The sequence below is a fragment of the Onychomys torridus genome, chromosome 9, assembly GCF_903995425.1.
Source record: "Onychomys torridus chromosome 9, mOncTor1.1, whole genome shotgun sequence".
Classification (NCBI taxonomy): Eukaryota; Metazoa; Chordata; class Mammalia; order Rodentia; family Cricetidae; genus Onychomys; species Onychomys torridus.
In genome coordinates, this window is record NC_050451.1 from 63,029,200 (window position 1) to 63,049,592 (window position 20,393).

The 20,393-nt window shown below is 42.4% G+C and overlaps 1 protein-coding gene across 5 annotated transcripts in view; it reads right to left on the bottom strand.

Moving 5' to 3' along the window:
* The window catches only part of Lrch1 (leucine rich repeats and calponin homology domain containing 1), a 197,454-nt gene that overhangs the window by 35,800 nt on the left and 141,261 nt on the right, over positions 1-20,393 (bottom strand). For 2 of the 5 annotated variants that reach the window (XM_036199042.1, XM_036199041.1), the window contains exons 12-16: positions 17,381-17,470; positions 17,247-17,283; positions 7,621-7,674; positions 6,849-6,921; positions 4,169-4,270 (exon numbers count right to left, since the gene is read on the bottom strand). In XM_036199042.1, the coding sequence (XP_036054935.1) occupies positions 4,169-4,270; positions 6,849-6,921; positions 7,621-7,674; positions 17,247-17,283; positions 17,381-17,470 (356 nt within the window). Of the gene's footprint in view, positions 1-4,168; positions 4,271-6,463; positions 6,545-6,848; positions 6,922-7,620; positions 7,675-17,246; positions 17,284-17,380; positions 17,471-20,393 lie in introns of all 5 variants that reach the window. The other 3 variants (XM_036199044.1, XM_036199043.1, XM_036199045.1) reach the window with 2 other exon arrangements.

Genomic DNA, 20,393 nt, shown 5'->3' on the forward strand with positions numbered 1-20,393 from the left:
GGAAGAGGGGGGCAGATGATTGAGATACAGAGAAAAACAACTCTTTGTTGTTTAATTATCAGGGAGCAAATTGTTAACAGTTACAACAGGCTGTAAGACTTGCTGGGTATAGTCACGTAACAGGATCAAATTTCTAAACCCAGGCCTGTAGAGGATGGTGGTATCTGTATGTGGAGGATTCCATTGATCTTTCCATCCTTTCTATGTTTCAGTGTACGGCCTCTGCACCTTTACCCCATAATCTCTACTTCCCATGAACATCAAAGGTGTTTATCTGTGCACATCTTCTGGCATTCATCACTTTGTATTGCTGCATAATATGCACGACTCTGCAAGAGCCCAGTGGCATGCTCTACTGTATCCCACTAAGGAGAATGCTGAGACAGGTCTTTGATGAGTAGAGCAAACAAGTGTTTCCAATCTCTTGGGAAGCATCAGAAGATTGTCTTTGTAGAAACTATCCTGTCCTGATGACTAGTTTCTCGATTTCTCTTCTCACAGAAAAATCCCAAATTACTTTCCAGGTCTGAACACATTAACCTCTAAAATAAAATTTCCACACCAGTAGAGACTGTGTCCATCCTTTCAGAGCTGCATGTGTGTTAGAGGCGTGCTTAGCACAGGGAGGCACTTAACAGGTGCAAAAAACAAAACCCTTTCTCCAGTTGTTACCTTTCGGTTAAGGAAAGGACACTCACAGTTCTAAAGCAGGCTTTAGCTTTACCACTTCGTTAATAATTTAAAAAAACATGCATTTTGCACAAAAATTATTAGTTTACCTAAACTAAACAGAATTAAAAGAAATTTCTTCTCTGTGAAAGCATGGGGCTTTGAAATTTAGCCTCCTCTTTCTTGGAAGTTAAGACTGTGAACTAACATACCTTTAATATGTTTAAATTCAAGGGCAGACATACAATGAATTTGAACACTTAGGACTTAGATTCAGCTGGGTTCTTGGGAGCCAGAAATAAGCCAAACAAATTCATTCATTTCCTCCTGGGACTCCAAGTCAATTAGGAGCATTTACTGCCCTTCAAATGCTGAAATTTCCTCTCTATTATCTTGGGCAGTTTACTTAACTCTGATATTGTCAATCTTATATCTACCATGTACCACATAAAAAGGTAAACAAACAAGTAAATGCTTTGACTCAACACCAATGCTCACCTAACATCTCTGAACCACAGGGCCAGGCATTCTAATATGAAGCCAGAATTGAAAGCCACTGAGGAACTTCCCACACACTCAGCTTCCCTATTTTTGTAACCGGGAGAATAAGACCTTACTGCTATACTGTCATCAAAAAAGAAACAAAGATGTCTGTAAACTGGCTGGAGATGGATGTCATTCACTTACTCTTAGATGAAGGTCAATTTTAAATAAGTCTAAATTAGTACCCATGAATTCACCACAAGTGAAAAGGCAGAAACACCTCAAAAGAGGCCAGGATGGGTTTTTGACTTCCAAGTAAATGGGTAAAGGGAAGACTAAGTCACAAAAGAAGAGCTAGGTCAGGAGAAGAGGGTGAGTTCTCAATAATGAGCAGAGGGAAGGAGAGTCACCCCAGCCTGTGGCAGAGGCCAGCAGAGTCACAAATGCACTTCCATGCCATCTGTCCCTGTCAGGGACTAACTTCAGAAACTGTGAGTCTCCAAATGCCCAAGGTTGGTCTAGCCTGTTTGCCATTAAAAAAAAAAAAAAAAAAACTCTTTGAAGACTATGTTACGAAGAAAATGGTGAATTTAAAATGAGCTCAATTTGGAACAGAATGTTGGAAGGGGTTTAAATGAAAGAAGATATTTTGTGTGCAAAGTGAGGCGATCAACAAAGACATGACTATTCCAAGTCTGTGAAGTTAATAACTAAAAGTTACGTTATGGTGGTCTACACTCTCATTTACAAGGCTGGGCAGCTGCAGGTGTCAGAGAAAGAAGGAGCTGAGGAAACAACTAATGTGCACACCAGCATTTCTGGACTCGCTAAGAAGGCCTAGAGTGGAAGGGTCTGGCTCCACGGAAGCACCGAGAACAACATGGAAAGCATGTGTGCCATGATCCTCAGCTCTTCTCTGCATGGCCTCTGCAACTGAGACAGAAAACATGCTGCAGTCACAAGGCCAAGTCTAACACACAGAGGATGAAGATGTGTGTCACACTTTGGACAAATTAAAGAAAAATGAAAACCACCAAAGACATCTGACATGATTGCCCAATCCAGAGGGATACGGAAGACAATACCCCTATTACTGCTATGGCACTATGTGGTAAATCCCTGGAATTGTTACACACAGGAAAGAAAGGTCATGTAATAAATGCAAGGCTTGCTTTATTTTTAGATGTTCACAGTGATTATTGGCTGTCGACATCTCAGAATTTCCAAGGAAAAGGCGGCCTGGCCTAGAGCCTTGCATATCAGGTCCTCACTGGTACAATGAATATAGATTTGCTGACAGGAGACAGTGGAGAGTTGGGAATAGAGGCCTCCCTGATCCCTATCTCACAGCATCATCCACACAGCACAGAGAAATTCTGCTGCTGTTGAAAATTTCTAAATCTTTCCCAGGTTTAAAAAAAACAACAACAACAACAAAAAAAAACAACTCTGGTTTCAGACATCATTCCTAAGGAAATACCAACTCACACATTAATCTTTCATACTAGGCTTATTTCCTGTAAATAACAACCAGGTTTTGGGAAAAGCAGAAACTCCTCTTCATAACTAGTCGTCTATTTTTAAATAAAAGAACAGCTTATCAAGAAAGTTTCCATCAAATCATCCCCAGCTTCCAGAATTTAAAGCAAGATGATGTAAGAAGGGGATATTGTTTCATGATTTTTAAAATTATGCTTATTTTCAATGAAAAAAAAAAGTTAGACCACCAGTTCTTAACCTGTGGGTCATGACCACTTTGGGGGTGCCTAAGACCATTAGAAAAATCAGAAATTTACATTGTATTACATAACAGCAGCAAAATTTCAGTTCTGAAGTAGCAATGAAATAATTTTATGGTTGGGGGTCACCACAACATGAGGAACTGTATTAAAGGGTCACAGCATTAGGAAGGTCAAGAACCACTGATTTAGACAGCTATGAAATACTAATATTTCTTGTAGAATCAGTCTATCAGAATATGCATTCTTCTTTAATAAGTAGAAAATTTGGCTGAATTTTAAGCAGAGATCACAGCAAGTATTCTAACTTTACTTTCTAAGTGTTATAGATGTTATAGATAGTATACATCAGAAAACATACATACTGCTAAGTGTGCATAGTGGTTATGCCTCACATCTCACTTCTCTTGTTTCATTTAATATTTCTTCTATCACTTTGTAGTTTGAGATAAAATGTTTACAACTCACGTTAAACCAGAACAGAGATTTGGAATATATGTGGTATATAGTTCTAAATTATTTTATTTTAATCTTGAACTAGTTGAACTATCTAATGAGACAAAAGCAGGATATCCATAGTAAGACTCACGGGTGTTCCCAATTTTTAAAAATGTATACATTATTTTCAGACTAACTCAGTATCCTCTAATGTGAGTTCACACCAAAAAAAGTATAAAAGTCAAGATGTATAAAAACTCAGGGGAAAAAAAAGGGGGGGGAGTAATTTCTCTTCATTTTTAGAAATTTCTCAATGTCAACATTATTTTCAGTACAAAGCTCTAGGATTAGCCAGGTACCTTTAAATCTCCTTAAAAACACCATGTGATAAACATCAATAATAAAAGATCAACCTTAATTTTTGAGGTGGGGCTCCACTGTACAGCCTCAGGTAACCTCAAACTGGCTACCCTCCTGCCTCAGCCTCCCTAGGCTGAGATTATAGGAGTGCATCACCACATCCACATTCTAAACTAGAATGTGTGAGCTCAAATTCTTTATAGCTGAGCAGACAAACCAACCAAACCCCAAGCAAAATAGATAGAGAAGACAGCATTGTAAAATCCTCTCCAGACTCAGCACCCTCAGGGATGTAAACTGTCACATCATCAACTGTTGGGCAACAGTTCACATGCACTTGTCTGGACTCTTGCCTTCGAGGCTTCCTAAGTATGGAGCATGCAGGTCGACATCTACTGTCTCTAGCCACACACAAAGCAATGTGCAGCACAGTCACTGGCTTATTCACCAAAGCATGGAAGAAGAGAGAAAATACCTACCATTGTCACTGTCTCCTTCAGAGGGAACACTGTAGCTAGAGCTGTCCCATGTTTGTGCCTGTGTAAGTTTGTTGAAGGAGATAGGAAGAATGAGGGCTGGGTCTGCAGGAGAGCGAGAGAGAGCCAGGCGGACAGTTGCACAAGGACCAGGGGAAACCAAAGGGGCCGCAGGATTTCACACGTGGCATAAGGTTCGTATGGAAATGGAGTGGATTGCATTACACGGGGTTTAAATTCAAATGTACAATATAGGAGGAGAATGAGAGATGGCGTATGGAATGAAAAGAACGACAGAAACTGAGTGTTAGTACTCATCGGTCACATACTTTGCATGCAGTTAATATCCTTAACCTTAACAGTCCTGCAAGCCTGCAGCCTAGAGTACTTATGGGTCACACCAGCAGAGGAAAGAACTAATTTATGCAGTTGAAAGTAAAAGGGCCTAGCAGACACCCTTTGCAGACCCTTTAATCAACTAACCAGCAGAGGCCACTGCAAAAGTCACCCAGAGCTGTGGGGCCCACTAGACAAAGCTCAACATGTATAAATGTATCTGCTATTAAAAAATAAAAGGATTACAAAAGTGCTGTATATTTTAATGCTCTTCAAAAACCAAGACAGTAGTTTTTAAAGACACCCCCATAAGATTTCATAGCGTGTTTAATTAAGAACTGAACCTCACCAACTCTTCCTTGAACCTTGAAATACCTTAAAACCCACTTTTCAATATTGCTCAGTAAACAATTTTTGAATATTCAGTAGTCAACATACAAAAAAAAAATAAAAACAAAAACAAAAACCCCAACTAGCTACTAGAAGGAAAAAAAAAAACTCTCTGTTAGCTATTTATAAAATGATAACACATCTTATTTTTGTGCTTAATACCCAGAGAGTAATTTCACTGGGTAGTTAAGGAATCTGCAAATTGGAAACTTGGGGAGGAAATAGTATGTTTTCTCCATCTTAAAATAATACTCTACTTTTCATCTCCTCACAGAACTTGAAGGTTGCACAGTGCAGGAAGAAGGCACTCTAACGTGCTTACCAAGTCTCTATAAATGCATTCAAAGTCACTGAACCCATTTTACAGCTAAGTTACAGGGTCCAACATTCAAAAGACTATTAGTCTTTGGAGACTCATCCAACTTTTGATTTCAACTATGAAATTTTTTTTTTTTAATTTTGCAGAACTGTCCAGAAGGCTTGAAAGCATCTATAGCCCCACATAAGGCAGAGGAGGATCAAAGAAGTAACCTCCATTTCTCCTAGAACAGAGCTGGGATTGTGGAAATCAAGGCACAGCACAGATGTAGCCATATATGCATAGTTTCGCTCCTGAGGAGGTTAGTCATTTGAGGTTTTTTTGTTTTTGTTTTTTTTTTTTTGGTTTTTCGAGACAGGGTTTCTCTGTGTAGCTTTGCGCCTTTCCTTGGAACTCACGTTGGAGACCAGGCTGGCTTCAAACTCACTGAGATCTGCCTGGCTCTGCTTCCTGAGTGCTGGGATTAAAGGCGTGTGCCATCACCACCCAGCTTTTTCTTTTTTTTTTTTGTCATTTGAGTTTTATACTATTTCAACTAGGCTTTTCCTTTCTGTAACATACTCCCTAGGGCTGGAGACGTAGCTCAGTGGTAGAACACTTGCCTTGGGCCTGGGTTCAATTTCCAGGACTGAAAAACAAAAACAAAAAACCCAGGGACCCTGATCACTCTAGAGGCATTTTTTTCCTACTGGTTTTTCTTTCAATAGTCTAATGGCCAGGAAACCTCACACCTGGCCACATGCTGCCCATCAATCAAGGTGCTCCAAAAACAAAACATTTCCTTTATCAATGAATCTTCTTTCTCTTTCCCATAGCTACCTTTATTTCAAGCCAGAAACTGATAATCATACTGTTGCCATACTGCTTTACCCCAACCCCAGAATGCCTGTGTCCTCTATCAGGCTTATACACGTGTGTCTAGGCCCTTTATTAAAATCCACTCAGCAGCATTAGTAGTAAATATGGTAGGCACTAAAGAAACAAAAAAATTAAAACAAAGGAGGTCCTAAAAGAAGGCAGAGCACCAAATATATATATATATTATATTTTTCTATCTAGAGTCCTCTTTTAAAAATTGAGGGTGACTTTGCACATTGCTATAATTGTTTTTGTTAATATAGTAACACAAAAATTAAGTGGATCAAAGAGTTAGGTGCTTTCCTAGAAGAATTTCTTCCCCTGACTCCTAACCACTCACATAAGCCTTAATTAAAATGCTCACCCTCTCCTGTGAGTCAATGCAGAGACCTTACCATGCTCAGAAAGCAACTGGGGACATCTTGGGTAGGACTCTGCCTTCAGGCTGCCCTTTAGCTCATCAGGGCACCAGGAACCTTTGAGGTAAAGGGAGCTTTTATTTTCCGAGGGTAAAAGTTCAAGGGAATGTTCGTTCCCTACTCACATGTGCCCTTCATCACCTTTCTTTGCTGTGAGTCAAAGAAAGAAGGCTGCCCATTCCTGGAAGCACAGACCAAACAGCTCAATGCCATCCCCTGACCTCCCAAAGCACAGCTGTGCTGACGCCAAGACCCCAGCTAACTAGAACAGGCAGGGTTCCTATTACTCAGGTGGACATCTGAAAGGCCACAGAGAAACATCTGAGTTATTTAGTGTCAGAATCAGCAGAGGTTAACATACCTGACCGAGGCTTCAGGCCAAACGGAGCTGTGACGTTTGCAGTTGGAGACATTGAGGGAGAGTTCTCTCTCATCTGTGGGGTGAGAAGGAAAGGTGGTTGGGGGAAAAAAGGAAGAACTAGATGTCCTTGTATGGCCAAGGATTATTATAAAGCCACTCTGCATTTTGCTATTGCTGCACTGTGATGAAGTCTTGGCTTTAAAAAGAAAGATCATTTTGTTAATGCTTTAAGAGGCAGCCAGCCGAATGTTTTTAGGCACTCTAGCAAATTGTGCTACTGTTTTATTGTTGTATCAAATTTTTACTTGCTCACTATGAAAATATTTTGTAGTGACATAATGCTGGTGACCCACTTCTCATCCGACACAGCTAAATGTATGTGTGCAGGCATCCCAAAGGGCACACCTAATAAAGCCTCTCTGACATGGAGAGATGGAACAGTTAATGCTGAGCAGACAGCTCACCTACACAGAAACTGCATGCTGAACCATCACAGGTAATGACAATGCCATTGATTTGAGTGATTTTCTGCCATTTTCTGTAAAGACATCTCCATACCTAGTTTTCAAAAACTGTTTCTCATAAAATTAATTTTTAATTATACATAGAGCCAAGTGAATTTGTGACAGTCAGTGACATCTAATGAAAGACCCCAGAGACCTTCCATTAACTCAATTCATCCCAGTGTTATAGATGATCCATTTTTGTGAAAGATAATTCAGTTCCACATTCATGGAATGCCTTGGCTTCTATTAATCTTTGGGAATCTTACCTCATTTGGAGAATACTGGCTCCCATTACTCTGTAGCATTAGGTCATTCTGCACCTTAAGGAAGAGACAAATGTGTAAGTTCCACAGACTGTGAGAAAGAGGAGGCAAGGACCACATCTTTCTTATTTCCATCAGAGCCCTGACCCCAGAAGCACACAATCGCAAATGCTCAATTAATCCATGTGTTAAATAGCGAAGAAGGTCATACTTCTATTTTCTAAAACTACACAGCTGTATTCATATAAAAAAAAAAAAGAAAAAGGTAAGCCGGGCGGTGGCAGCGCACACCTTTAATCCCAGCACTCGGGAGGCAGAGCCAGGCGGATCGTTGTGAGTTCGAGGCCAAGCCTGGTCTCCAAAGAGAGTTCCAGGAAAGGCACAAAGCTACACAGAGAAACCCCATCTCGAAAAATCAAAAATGAAAAAAAAGTACCAGGAGAATAGCACAGATTGAGATGAGAGATCCCCACAGAGGGACCCTTCCCGAGAACCTATGAACACATATTACTTGGCAGGGTTACCAAATGCCTGCTGGCTCCCTTCTCCGTTTTAATTATTGGTTTTTAGAAATGGTCCAAGCCAGTTGTTCCAAAATAAACAGAAGCGCCATTGGGAGCGTTCAGCGTTCAGTAAGTACACATGCCTGCACCCCAAGTAACCTTGAAAAACCTCATTCCTGGGCTGGAGAGATGGCTCAGAGGATAAGAGCACTGACTGCTCTTCCAGAGGTCCTGAGTTCAATTCCCTGCAACCACATGGTGGCTCACAACCATCTGTAATGAGATCTGGTGCCCTCTTCTGGCCTGTAGTCATATATGCTGTATACATAATAAATAAATGAATCTTGAAAGAAAGAAAGAAAGAAAGAGAGAGAGAGAGAGAGAGAAAGAAACAAAGAAAGAAACAAAGAAAAGACCTCATTCCCATGACCAGTTTAGTATCAGTTTGCTGTGACAATCTCTGCTTAGGAGAAATGCTAAGGAATCAAGCAGGATGTAACTTACAATCGCTAATAAATAAGTTTAGGGATAGGTAATAACACCTTCATGCATGCCACAATATAAGCATAAATCCAAGATGCCCGTTCTGTTGGGACTGCTATTAAAAAAAAATCCCTAATTTATGTGAACCCAAGAGAAAAACACAGTTAGAATAAGATGCCATTCACGTCCCTATCCAATTAAGGGTCTTTGTTAGAACTGCCAACAAGTGGTATCATGCTTACTCTTTAAGTGACTTCTTCCAGGTTTCCCTATTGTTCCCCCCAAGCCCTCCTCTCTTCAATCCTATTCCTGTACAAGCAGGCAGGCAAGGTACGGTCTCACTGCATGGACTCCCACGCTACCCATTGGCATGTGGCCAGTCTTTTAAAGGATGTTTAAGGAAGATCGCCCTCTACAAGCCTTGCCTCAGACCTCTCAGCATCGTTACACATTGCACTCAATCCCCCCAGGCCACCTCATTCCAGGTCCATACCCAAAGCGGCCACACACAAAGTGTCCTTCCCTCTTGTCACACTTGCCATCCTTTCCTGAAGAAAACAGGAAACAGACTTGTTGGGATGGCAAGCCACACCGTATTCTTAGAATATTTTCAACGTCAACATCTTTCATTGATTCAACAATTCTGCTACCTCACAGGCCTCACACTCTAGACCTCCATTCCAAACGAAGCCACATGCAGCACGTGTCGGCAGAAAATGTTGGCAAACTGACGGTTTGGTGAAAGGGGGTGTAGACATGTAACCGAGTAACAAGTGAGACCTCAGAATCAGGACCAGTGGCCTCCAGAAGCCACACTTAACTTCCGTTTCCTTCATCTCATGACTTCCTTTTCACATCACACCATCTGTTCACCCCTTCCTTCTGGAAGTCACAGAAACCTGCCTGTCACGGACCCAAAGCTGCTTTGAGAAGGAAGACAAGAATGCCTTATGCCAAACACGGGTACTCACTGATGCAAAGGAAAACATACTCACAGCACACTAAATTAGCCAAGAGTACGTATGCCGAACAGAGAGGAGTTCAGGGATCTCTGACCCCTGGAAGCTCTGGCAATCTTAGAGACAACTAAGTTTGGTTTCGAGACAGGGTCTCACTCACCATGAACTTGGAAGCCTCCTGCCTCAGTGTCAGAATTATAGGTATTCACCACCATCCACAGCCAGACAGGCTGCACTTTTGTGTCAAGGTATGACAGTAGTCTGGGCCTGCCTTAGCCTGGCTATAGTTAGTTGACCCTGGAGGAGAATGTGCAGCTACTCCTTGGATGTTAACAGACCAGCACCTGGCTTTGTGCAGAGATGCCAAATGAAAATTAGACACAGACAAAGTCATGCACTGGGCTCAGTCTATCTTTAGTACACATCCATCCTCTTCTACCCTTTCCAAACTCTTTCAACATTTCCTGGAAGCATTGCTCATGAACTCCTAAGTGTGCTGGGCTTCTCGCCTTCTGCCAAGACAAGCTTTTAAGGAAAGATTTGATGCAATCAGGCCTTGCCAGAGTTTGGAGTGTAACAAGACTGAATACAAAGAGGCAATCCAGTGTACTGAAATAGATGGGGTCTACCCATAACCATGGCAACTGACCCAGCCAGTCACTCAACCTGGAGTTTCATGTCCCGCATTCATGAATGGGTAAGGCCAACTCCTGCATTTCCTAATAGTCATCTGGAATATACACTGCTAAGAGGAGGCCCTTTGTGGTCTTGGAAGTTTCTGTGGTGACACACAGTAGGACCCAGAGAATACTTATTGAAGAGATGAAAGTAGAAAGACCTGACTTCATTAAGGTTTGACTTAGAAAATTTCTGCTTTGCTCTTATATAAAATGCACCAATCCAACCATCACCATTTTGTCTTTCCCTTCCTTCCTTCCTTCCTTCTTTCCTTCTTCTTTTTTTTTTTTTGAGAGAGAGAGAATTTCACACAGCCCTGGCCTGCCTCCTGCCTCTGCCTCCTGAGTGCTGATGTTACAGGTGCATGCTACCACACAATTTATGGAATGCTTTCAGTATAATGGTCAATAAATTACTTCAATAAATTATTATAGAGTGGGCATTACATTCAATGATTTTGCCTCACTGCAAGCTAACGTAAGTTCTCCGAACCCATTAGCAGTAGGCTAGGCAACAGTGCTTACTAGAGTAGACAGCTTAAATGCAGTTTCAAGTTAATGTTGTTTTTACCTGAGCAATAGTCTACTGGGAACAGAAACCCATTGTAAGGCAAGAAGAACCTGTGTTGATAAGGCATATAGATAGATAGGAAGCACATGACCTGGCCCCCAGCAAAGCCTCCTTTTCCCCTCACATCAGGAAGAAGTATTTTTGAATAGGGACACAATGTTGGAATTGTGCCCTGGAGATGCAGTGAAGCTAGTTTTTTTTTGTTGTTGTTGTTGTTGTCTAGAAGCCTTGTGTCCTCCTCACCCTGAAGTCATGCAGCAGAGTCATAGGGAGTGGAAGAATCTCTTCACAGACTTTTCATCGGTCACAGGGGAAGAATGAAATAATCCTAATACAGTGATGAAATGGGGTTAGGTAACAACTGAGTGCTTGAATTACAACAAGCAATGGGAGGCAGAAGGACAGGGCAAGACCCCAAACCCAATGGCCTGGGAAGAGCACAGGACAGCACCTAGGCAATACCCAAAATGAGAAGGCAGCATCGCAATCATGAGGAAATGTCAGACAAACACCAAAGGAAGAACATTCCACTAGAAAGGGAATGTTCTGGGAATGTGGCTCAGTTGGCAGCGGACTGGCCCAGCATGCACAAGGCCCTGGGTTTAATCCCCAGCACTACATAAACTGGACGTGGTGGTGCACACCAATAATCCCAACACTCCAGAGGTGGAGGCAGACCGGCCTGAAGTTCAAGACTACCATCTACCTACACAGTGAGTTCGAGGCCGGCTTGGGGATACATCAGACCCTATCTACAAAAGAAAAGGCCTAGCAGGAGCTACAGTGGCACCTGTCTATAATTCCAGGATTTAGGAAGTAGGAGTAGGAAGATTACAAGTTCAAGGTTATCTTCTGAACATCAAGAGTTCTGGAACACCCTGGGCTACATGAGATCCTATTTCAAAACACCAAAAAAGAAAAGGCCTGTATTCTCCACAACGTCAACGTCCTGGAATTATCATTCTCAGAAACGTAGCAAAGCCAAGGAGACTATAAAGACACCAGACAGATTCGGTGACCAAACACAAAGCCTGACACTGACTGAAGTCCACATCGAAGGGTCAGGAATGCTCAGAGAACGATTTTACATCAACTGACCTATCTGGGATCTGGAGGGCTGAGGACAGGAAAAGGCGAATCGGTATACACTTCTGACAGGGAAGATGGAAATTCGTCTGCGGAAGAAACCCTGTTTGTACACATGTCATAGTGAAATGTTAGGGAGAAAGGCGAGGGATGTCCACGCTCTCAGCTATTCCAAAGAGCTACAGATGAGGAGACAAAAGGAGAGATTCTGAATACTACTACAACAGATGTGGGGAAACACCAGGTTGCATCTCCCTGTCCAAAAGGCAAGGGATTAATTGGAAGTGTTGGCACTTCAAAAGTCTTGGGCTTCAATTATTTGCAAATACGTGAGAGGAGCTTGGAAACAGGGCTCTGAGCTAAACAGTTGGTTTTCATTTCATGTATGCCTTATGCACGTGGTCTGAGGGGATTTTATTCTGTATTTCAAGTGCGCCAGTGTTGTGACTTTGAACTGTCTCATAAGACCAAGTGCAGAATTTTACATCTCTAGTGTCCTAGTAGTGCTAAAGAGTTTCAAGCTCTGTAACATCTTGGATTTGCACACTAACAATATTTAGCCCCTAACTGGAAAATCAAAGTGGAAAATTGTATCTTTATAATTTTTATAGCACCTGTAATTTATTTTTATAATCTTTTTGAAGTTAAAAGTATTTCTGAATATGAAACTTTTTGAAAAAGTGAGTCTAAGCCAGGTGGCAGTGGCGCACGCCTTTAATCCCAGCACTAAGGAGGCAGAGGCAGGCGGATCTCTGTGAGTTCAAGGCCAGCCTGGTCTGTAGAGCGAGATCCAGGAAAGGCTCCAAAGCTACAGAGAGAAACCCTGTCTCGAAAAACCAAGGGGGCGGGGGGAGTGAGTCTACAGGGAGGGGCTAGAGAGACAGTTTAGGGGTTAAGAGCACTTCTTCTTTCAAAGGCCCTGGGTTCGCCTCCCAGGACACATATGACCATTTACAATCATCTATAATCCAGTTCCAGGGGATGTGATGTCCTCTTCTGATCTCTATGAGCACCAGGCATGTATGTGGTGCACACATATGAGCAAAACACTCATACATATAAAAAAAAAAAAATCTTCAGAAAGTGAGTCTACTCTTGCTCAAACAGAGAGCATCAGAAACCAGCACAGGGCCACCTGCAAATAAACGTCCCCTGATGTTCAATCCTGGTTCATTTGCAAAGGTGGCACCATGAATCTGTCTAGACCACACCGATAACAATAACTGAGTAGGAGAATAACAGCTAGCATTTACGTGCCCACTGCTGTGAGATTTCTCCTGAATCATCTCATTTGAGCTACACAATAGCTATTATTAGACTGAAATTTCCCAAAAATAAAAGTAAAGTTTAGAGAGGTTAATTAAGTAGCACAGAGTTAGCAATTCAGAGACAGGGCAGCTATGTAAACACTAGTCCCTGCTGTAACAACATAACCACACTCTCTGCAAACAGGCTCTTCCCTTTACATTTTCTTTCCCTTGTTTCTTTTGCACAGACCTGTTGAGTGTGGAAATTGCTTTACTATTTCATAGGACATGGGCAGACAGCCCCAGGACATATACAAGTTTGTAGGGAATCTCAGTATTTCACGTGGGCCATCTTAAACCCACTCACTAGGAAGAGTGGGATACATTGTAATAGGCTCTGTGGTAGTTTGAGTGAGAATGGCTGCCATAGGCTCATATATTGAAACAGTTGACGGAACTGTTCAGCAAGGATTAGGAGGTGTGGCCTCATGGGAGGAGGTATGTCTCTGGAAGCAGGCTTTGCCGTTTCAGAAGTCCACACCATTCCCACCCAGTTAGCTCCTTCTGTCTCCTTCTTGTGAACTAAGTTGTGAGCTCTCAGCTACTGTTCCAGTACCATGTGTGCCTACTTGCTGCCACCAGGAAAGTCATCGACTTTAACCCTCTGGAACCATAAGCCCTGAATGAAACATTTTCTTTTGTAAGCTGCCTTGGTTACGGTGTTTTGAACAGCAATAGAAGAATAGCCAGACGTTAGTACCAGGGAGTAAGCTAATGCTGTGACAGGCCAGACCATGATGCTTTTCAGAGGAATGTGGAAGACTTTGGGACTCTGCCCCAGGAAAGCAGTTGGATGCTGTTAAGGATGGTTTTAGCAGGGCTATCGTAGAAGGAGCTTGGAAGACAGTTAATGCTTAGAGTGACGGCACTATGGAGACCAAGCACAAGTGGTTCCAGAGAAGAACAATATTAGCAACTGGGCCAGAGACCATTCTTGGAATATTTTGGCAAATAACATGGTTGTTTTTTGCCCCTATTCTAAGAATCTGACTGAAACTAAATTAAAAAGTTTGGGACTAGTTTCTTTGGCAGAGGGTATCTGAAGACAGCTTATATTTATTCAACTGTGTATTATTAGTAATAACTCTTATGCAGCTCTACAATGAAAAAGTACCAAGCAGGACAAAAAGAAATTCAAAATGTACAGTCTGAGAAGAAAAAGAACACCAGGAAATTTAATGTTGGAGCACAGGTTTGCGCCGAAGGAGATAAAGAGATGCTTGATGCCAAATGGAGCAAAGGGAGTAATGCCCTCAGGGCAAGACCCCACCCAGCTAGTCTGCAACATCTGGAAAAGGGCCCAGAAATTTTTCTGGTCCTAAAAAAAGCAACAAATCAAAGCTTATGGTAATTATAATTCAAGGAGAGAGTCAGGCTCCATCCAAAAAGGGCAGCTGAATTAGGCAGCATCAGCCATGCGGTCTGGTTTAGAATCATGAAGTCCAGGAGTAAAGGGGTTGTGGAATCCTCCTCTATGGAAGTGGTTCTCAACTTGCGGGTTGCAACCCCCACAGGGGTCATGTATTAGATATCCTGTATTATCAGATATCTGCATTGCAATTCATAATAGTGGGTCGCCACAACCCGAGAAACTGTTGCTGAAGGTTCACAGCATTAGGAAGGTTGAGATCCTTCTGTGGTTAAAGAGAGCTTCTGCGGTCAAGTGTAGGGCAGGGATATCCCTGCATAGAAGCCCTAAAAGGCCCTTTCATGAAGCCATGAAAGCAAAGCCTGGATTGTGTTGGAGACCCCAGGATGTTGGAGGTGCCAGAACCAGGGGATGTATGCCGGAAAGGGAACATGCATACAGGGAAGGGACTGGACCAACCCAAGGGAGAAAGTGTACCGCAGTCAACGAAGCTGGAGGGCTGTCAAGCTCTTTGACATCAGACATGGAATTGTAGGATCGCAAGTTTGCCCCGCTGAGTTTGTTATTGTCTCCTTCTCCTCGTTCCACTTTCTTTGTGTTGACCCCCTTCCTCCCTTTTGGAATGGTCACGTACATTCTGTGCCATTGTCTACTGAGACTATGCAATTTCCGCTTTTCATTTTAAAGGGGTTACAATTAAAAGACTACCTTGGGTCTCAGAAGAGACCTTGAAACTGTTCAAACTGTAAAAGACTGTGGTGACTTTTGAAGCTGCATTCCATGCACTTTGCATTACACTGCGGCCACAAGCCAATGGGACCCACGGAGTAAAATACAGTGGTCTGAATGAAAATGGATCCCAGGGGCTCATAGGCTTGAATGCTTAGCCCCAGTTGATGGAACTGTTTGGCAAGGACTAGGAGGTGTGGCCTTGCTGGAGGAGGCATATCAGTAGAAGCAGGCTTTGAGGTTTCAAAAGCCCATGCCATTCCCAGCTAGTGCTGTCTGTCTGTCTGTCTGTTTGTGTCTCTCTCTCCCTTCACTCCCTCTTCTCTGTCTATCTGTCCCTGGCTTGTGGATTGAGGTGTGAGCTCTCAGCTACTGCTCTTACACCACACCTGCTATCATGGTCCCTGCCATGATGGTCATAGACTCTAAACCTCTGGGGCCTCAAATTAAACATTTTCTTTTATAGGCCCTGATCACCATGTTTTGTCACAGCAATAGAAAAACGGTCTGTAGCTCCCCAGCTACTAGCTCAAACCTATTTTTCCACATCTGGGATAAGCTTTCTCTAGGATCATTGCTAGTTTTATGCCAAAAATGTTTTCTCCATGGCCACCCAAATTTCTTTCCATGTAACTCTATCTAATCCTGTCCCCAAATATTCCTGCCAACTTCTCATTTTAGTATTCTTTTGTATCTGTGTATGCACCTATGTGCACATAAATGTGGAAGCCAGGTGTCAACATCTGGAGTCTTTCTCAATCGTTCTCCACCTTAATTTTTGAGGGTTGGCTCTGAGGGTTGCCAGCCCTTTGGGAGTTGAATGGACCCTTTCACAGGGGTCACATATCAGATATCCTGCATATCAGATATTTACATTATTGTGGGAAGCCAGCTCCCACCTTTTAAGGGTTCCTATGAGGAGGAGAGAGGAATAAGAAGCTTTTAGACAGAAAGATAGCAAAGAGGAAAAAGACAGAAACACAGGATAGCTTCAGGAGGACATGGATCAAAACCCAACAGCCCCTTCTGTCTCTTCAAAAGGGCTTTTTATAACAATGCCAAGGAGTGAGGCCAAAGACCTCCCCCTTGCTAGATCAAAGCACACAGTACAGGCAAGTTCAGACCCTTCCAAACACCTGGCAATCACACCTGTGGTCAAATCAGCCCCTTATTCAGCCCTGCTAGGTAAAGCAAGCTCAGATTCTCAGACCCTGTGTAAGTTCTCACTAGGAAATCTCTGTGGGTCTCTATACATTATAATTTATAACAGTAGAAAAATAAAAGCTATGAAGTAGCAACAAAAATAATTTTATGGTTGGAGGTCACCACAACATAAGGAACTGTATTAAGGGGTCACAGTACAGGGAAGGTTGAGAACCACGGCTCTAGTTGAACCTGTGGCTTTACCAATCCAGCTAGGCTGGCTAACCAGTGATCCCCAGAAATGCTCCTGTCTTCACCTTGTAGCAGTGAGATTACAGACATAGGTGCCATGCCTGGTATTTCACACAGGTGCTGAGGGTCTGAACGCAGGTCTTTATGTTTGCATGACCATCTATGTCTCAATTCCCTATATATTCTTTTAATCTTCCCAGACATCCTCATTTCATTTGATCAAGTCCTTGAGGTCCTTCGTTTGGCTGGACTTTTTTTTCTCAGCTCTAATGTCTACACCAAATGGGCCTCCCTCTCATTTCTAACCCAGCACAGTATCTTAGTATCTTAGTATCTTAGTGACCACTGCCTGGCCCAGTGCGTCTATCTTGGCAAATAAATGTAGAAAATATAACAGAATCAGCCAACTCTCACCTTTCAGGGAAGGTGAGGGACAACAGATCAACAGATCAACAGAACTAGAGAATAAAAGCAGGAACCGTGTAAAATAGTGTCGGGAACAAATGCCGCTCCTGTCCTCCCACACGGCAATGCCAAGCTCTGTCCTTACCTCACACTCTGGAGACGTCTCCAGCTGCGGCTGACCACTGTAGGAAGGCGGGAAGGAAAAGAGACAAAGTGGATTTTGAAATACAAATCATTGTAAAAACAGAAAATATACTTAATTATGAAAGGTGAACGTACTTGAGTGTAGAGTCAGGTAATTCTAAGGCTTCTGCTGAGCTCATGGGGTACAGCTTTAAAATGCTTCTCTCTGTAACATCGGTGCTCAGGCTAAAGAGGAGGAAAATCATTAAACTTCCAGTAAACTCTACTGGCCCCACACACTTCAAATACTTAACTGACAAGCAAAGCTTGTCTTCAGGAGTAAGAGAAAAGTTTTCCAAACACATGTTGCTTTCCCAACATAGTTTCCTATCAGCTATCTGCACTTCTTATGTACAACTTATATACAAAATAGCACAGTAATTTCTGATAAAGTCATGATTTTCAAGGGTCATATAAAACTCAATTTATCTAGAACATCCATATTTACAGATGCAAAATCAACTTGCTACAGAATTAACATGACAGTATTGATGACATCCAGTTTTGACTGCAAAGTCTCTCTGATTTAGACTGCTACACTTAAAAAAATTACAAACCCACTGATTGGCTCACAAGAATAGTACAATAAAAATCAAGCTTGTCAAATTTATTTCAATTATTTTAAAATAAAGAACAAATACATGAAATAACCAACACAGTGGAAAAGAAAGTGTCCAACATAAATAAAATGGCTTCAACATGGCCCCTGACAAAGACACCAGTCAGGTATCACTTGGAAAGCGTTTGAAGTATTCTCCTACAAGCACTGCGTGTATCTGCCATTCTGTACACTCAGCATGCCCAGATGCTCCTCTTGTCTCATGTACTCCAGAGCTGCCAGGAGTCTGTCTAACTCAGTGCTTCTCAACCTTCCTAATGCTGTGACCCTTTAATACAGCTCCTCATGCTGTGGTGACTCCCCCAACCATAACATTATTTTCGTTACTACCTCCTAACTATAATTTTGCTACTGCTATGAATTTTAATGTAAATAGCTGGTATGCAGATTGTAGCTGAAGTTTTTTTTTTGTTCCTGCCTGGCTCCTGTGACCCTGCGGCCGCTTGGACCCAAGTAAACACACACAGAGGCTTATATTAATTAAAACTGGCCATTAGCTCAGGCTAACTATTAACTAGCTCTTACACTTAAATTAACCCATAATTCTTATTTATGTTGAGCCACATGTCTTGGTACCTTTTCCCAGTTCTGCCTTCACATCTTACTTCCTCTGTGTCCGGCTGGCAACTCCTGACTCCGCCTTCCTGTTCCCAGAATTCTCCTCTCTCTTTGTCTTGCCTCTACTTCCTGCCTGGCTACCGGCCAATCAGCACTTTATTTATTAACCAATCAGAGGAACGCATTCACAGCATACAAAGTGACAGCCACGGCAGCAGATGGTCTTAGGCAACCCAGTGTAGGGTCGTTAGACCCACCTGAAAGGGTTGTGACCCACAGGTTGAGAACCACTAGTCTGGAGACTCCTAACTAACCAACAGAGGGGGAAACTGAGGCCCAAATGCACAGCCTTTCCTCCCAGTTGCTCTGTCTTATGACTGAGTCCTAAAACACACAGCAGGACACAGCTATATTCACAACATCGGGACCTGCTTTTTCTTTTTCTTTTGCCTTGGGAATCAACCACTAACCAGTCAAGACTTTGTGAAAAACAGCAAAACAAAACAAAAAGGTTACTACTGGAGTGAAACAAAATTTAAGACATTAAAACATAAGAGAGCTGGATCCCTCTCCCTGTGATGTCAGCTCTTCAACTCCCCACTTTGGTTTCCATTCCCTCCCTTCCTTATGCCTGCCCTCTGCCCTCACCCCCTTACACAGCACCTTCTGAACCCCACTTCTCAGCCCTACAGCATCATGGGGCACTTCCATCTTCAGAACTGCTCGGCACATGCTCAACTGAAGCCAACCCCTCACTCCTCAGCTGGCCACTCCCTCCCACTGCATTCTCTTCATCAGATGGTAACACAGCAAGAGTTCAGGTCTTTCCCAACCCCGGGCTGATCCTCTGCCCTCCGCATCTCACGGTCCACGTGTAGGCCTCCAAACTCAGAACTGACCACTGAGAATCTACTGAGTATAAAACACAGGACAGCTTGGAAGGAGCCACAGCAAAATACCCATTTTAATATGCATCCTTCTAGATTTGTTTAAGCCTTTTATGCAACTGGAACCTAATTCTGAATCTATAATTGAACTCAAACTATGCATTTTTAGATTAAACTTTTTAGAAGTTAGTATTAAATAAGGATCATTTCAGCATCAATGGTAATCTTAACAAAAATGGTATGGACCACATGACATTCTATTTTATCAATGGCTATAAGATATATTTAAAGTCCCCCAAAATGGTTCATTTCCTTTTGTCTAAATACTGCTATTAAAAATATCCATTTCTCATCAAACAAAACAACAGTTCCCCTCCCTTGGTTCTTTAAGGTAAATTCTCACAAGTCATTTGAAAGGTCCATGTATTTTTAAATGTTGCTTACATACTACTAAAGTGACTTTGGGAATGTTTTACCAAATTAGTTTCATTACAACTCTTTATGTATTATTTCAAATGCTTACAAGCCTAAGAGGCAAGTGGGCACTCTACTTTGTAGCTCCATCTCATAGATGAAAAAATGGGATTCAGATGGTGGAGCTGGGTCAAAAGCTGTTTCCAGGGACCTTAAAATGTGCTGGCAGGCACCAGTCATGCTACTTCCTAATTCTTTGGACATGCACGCATGCACGCATGTATACAGGCTCCCATCCAAATCAATTAATGTCTCTGGAGTTAAAATGCTTTTCGAAAGCCAGCAAGATGGTTCATTGGGGAAAGGTGCTCACTGCCAAGTATGACCCAAGTTCAATCCCGAGGCCCTCGTGGTGGGAGGAGAGGGCAGATTCCCTGAGTTGTCCTACGATCTCTACACACACGCTGTAGAGTGTGCCAGCTTGCTCACTTGCACCCACTCTCACTCCCTCTCTTACACATCCACAGTAAGTGTAATTTAACTTTAGGTGATTTTCGATCAATTGCTAAGAATTTGCAGTCATACGCAAATGGACAGGCCACTATTCTTTCAGGGCCAGATGACAGTGCAC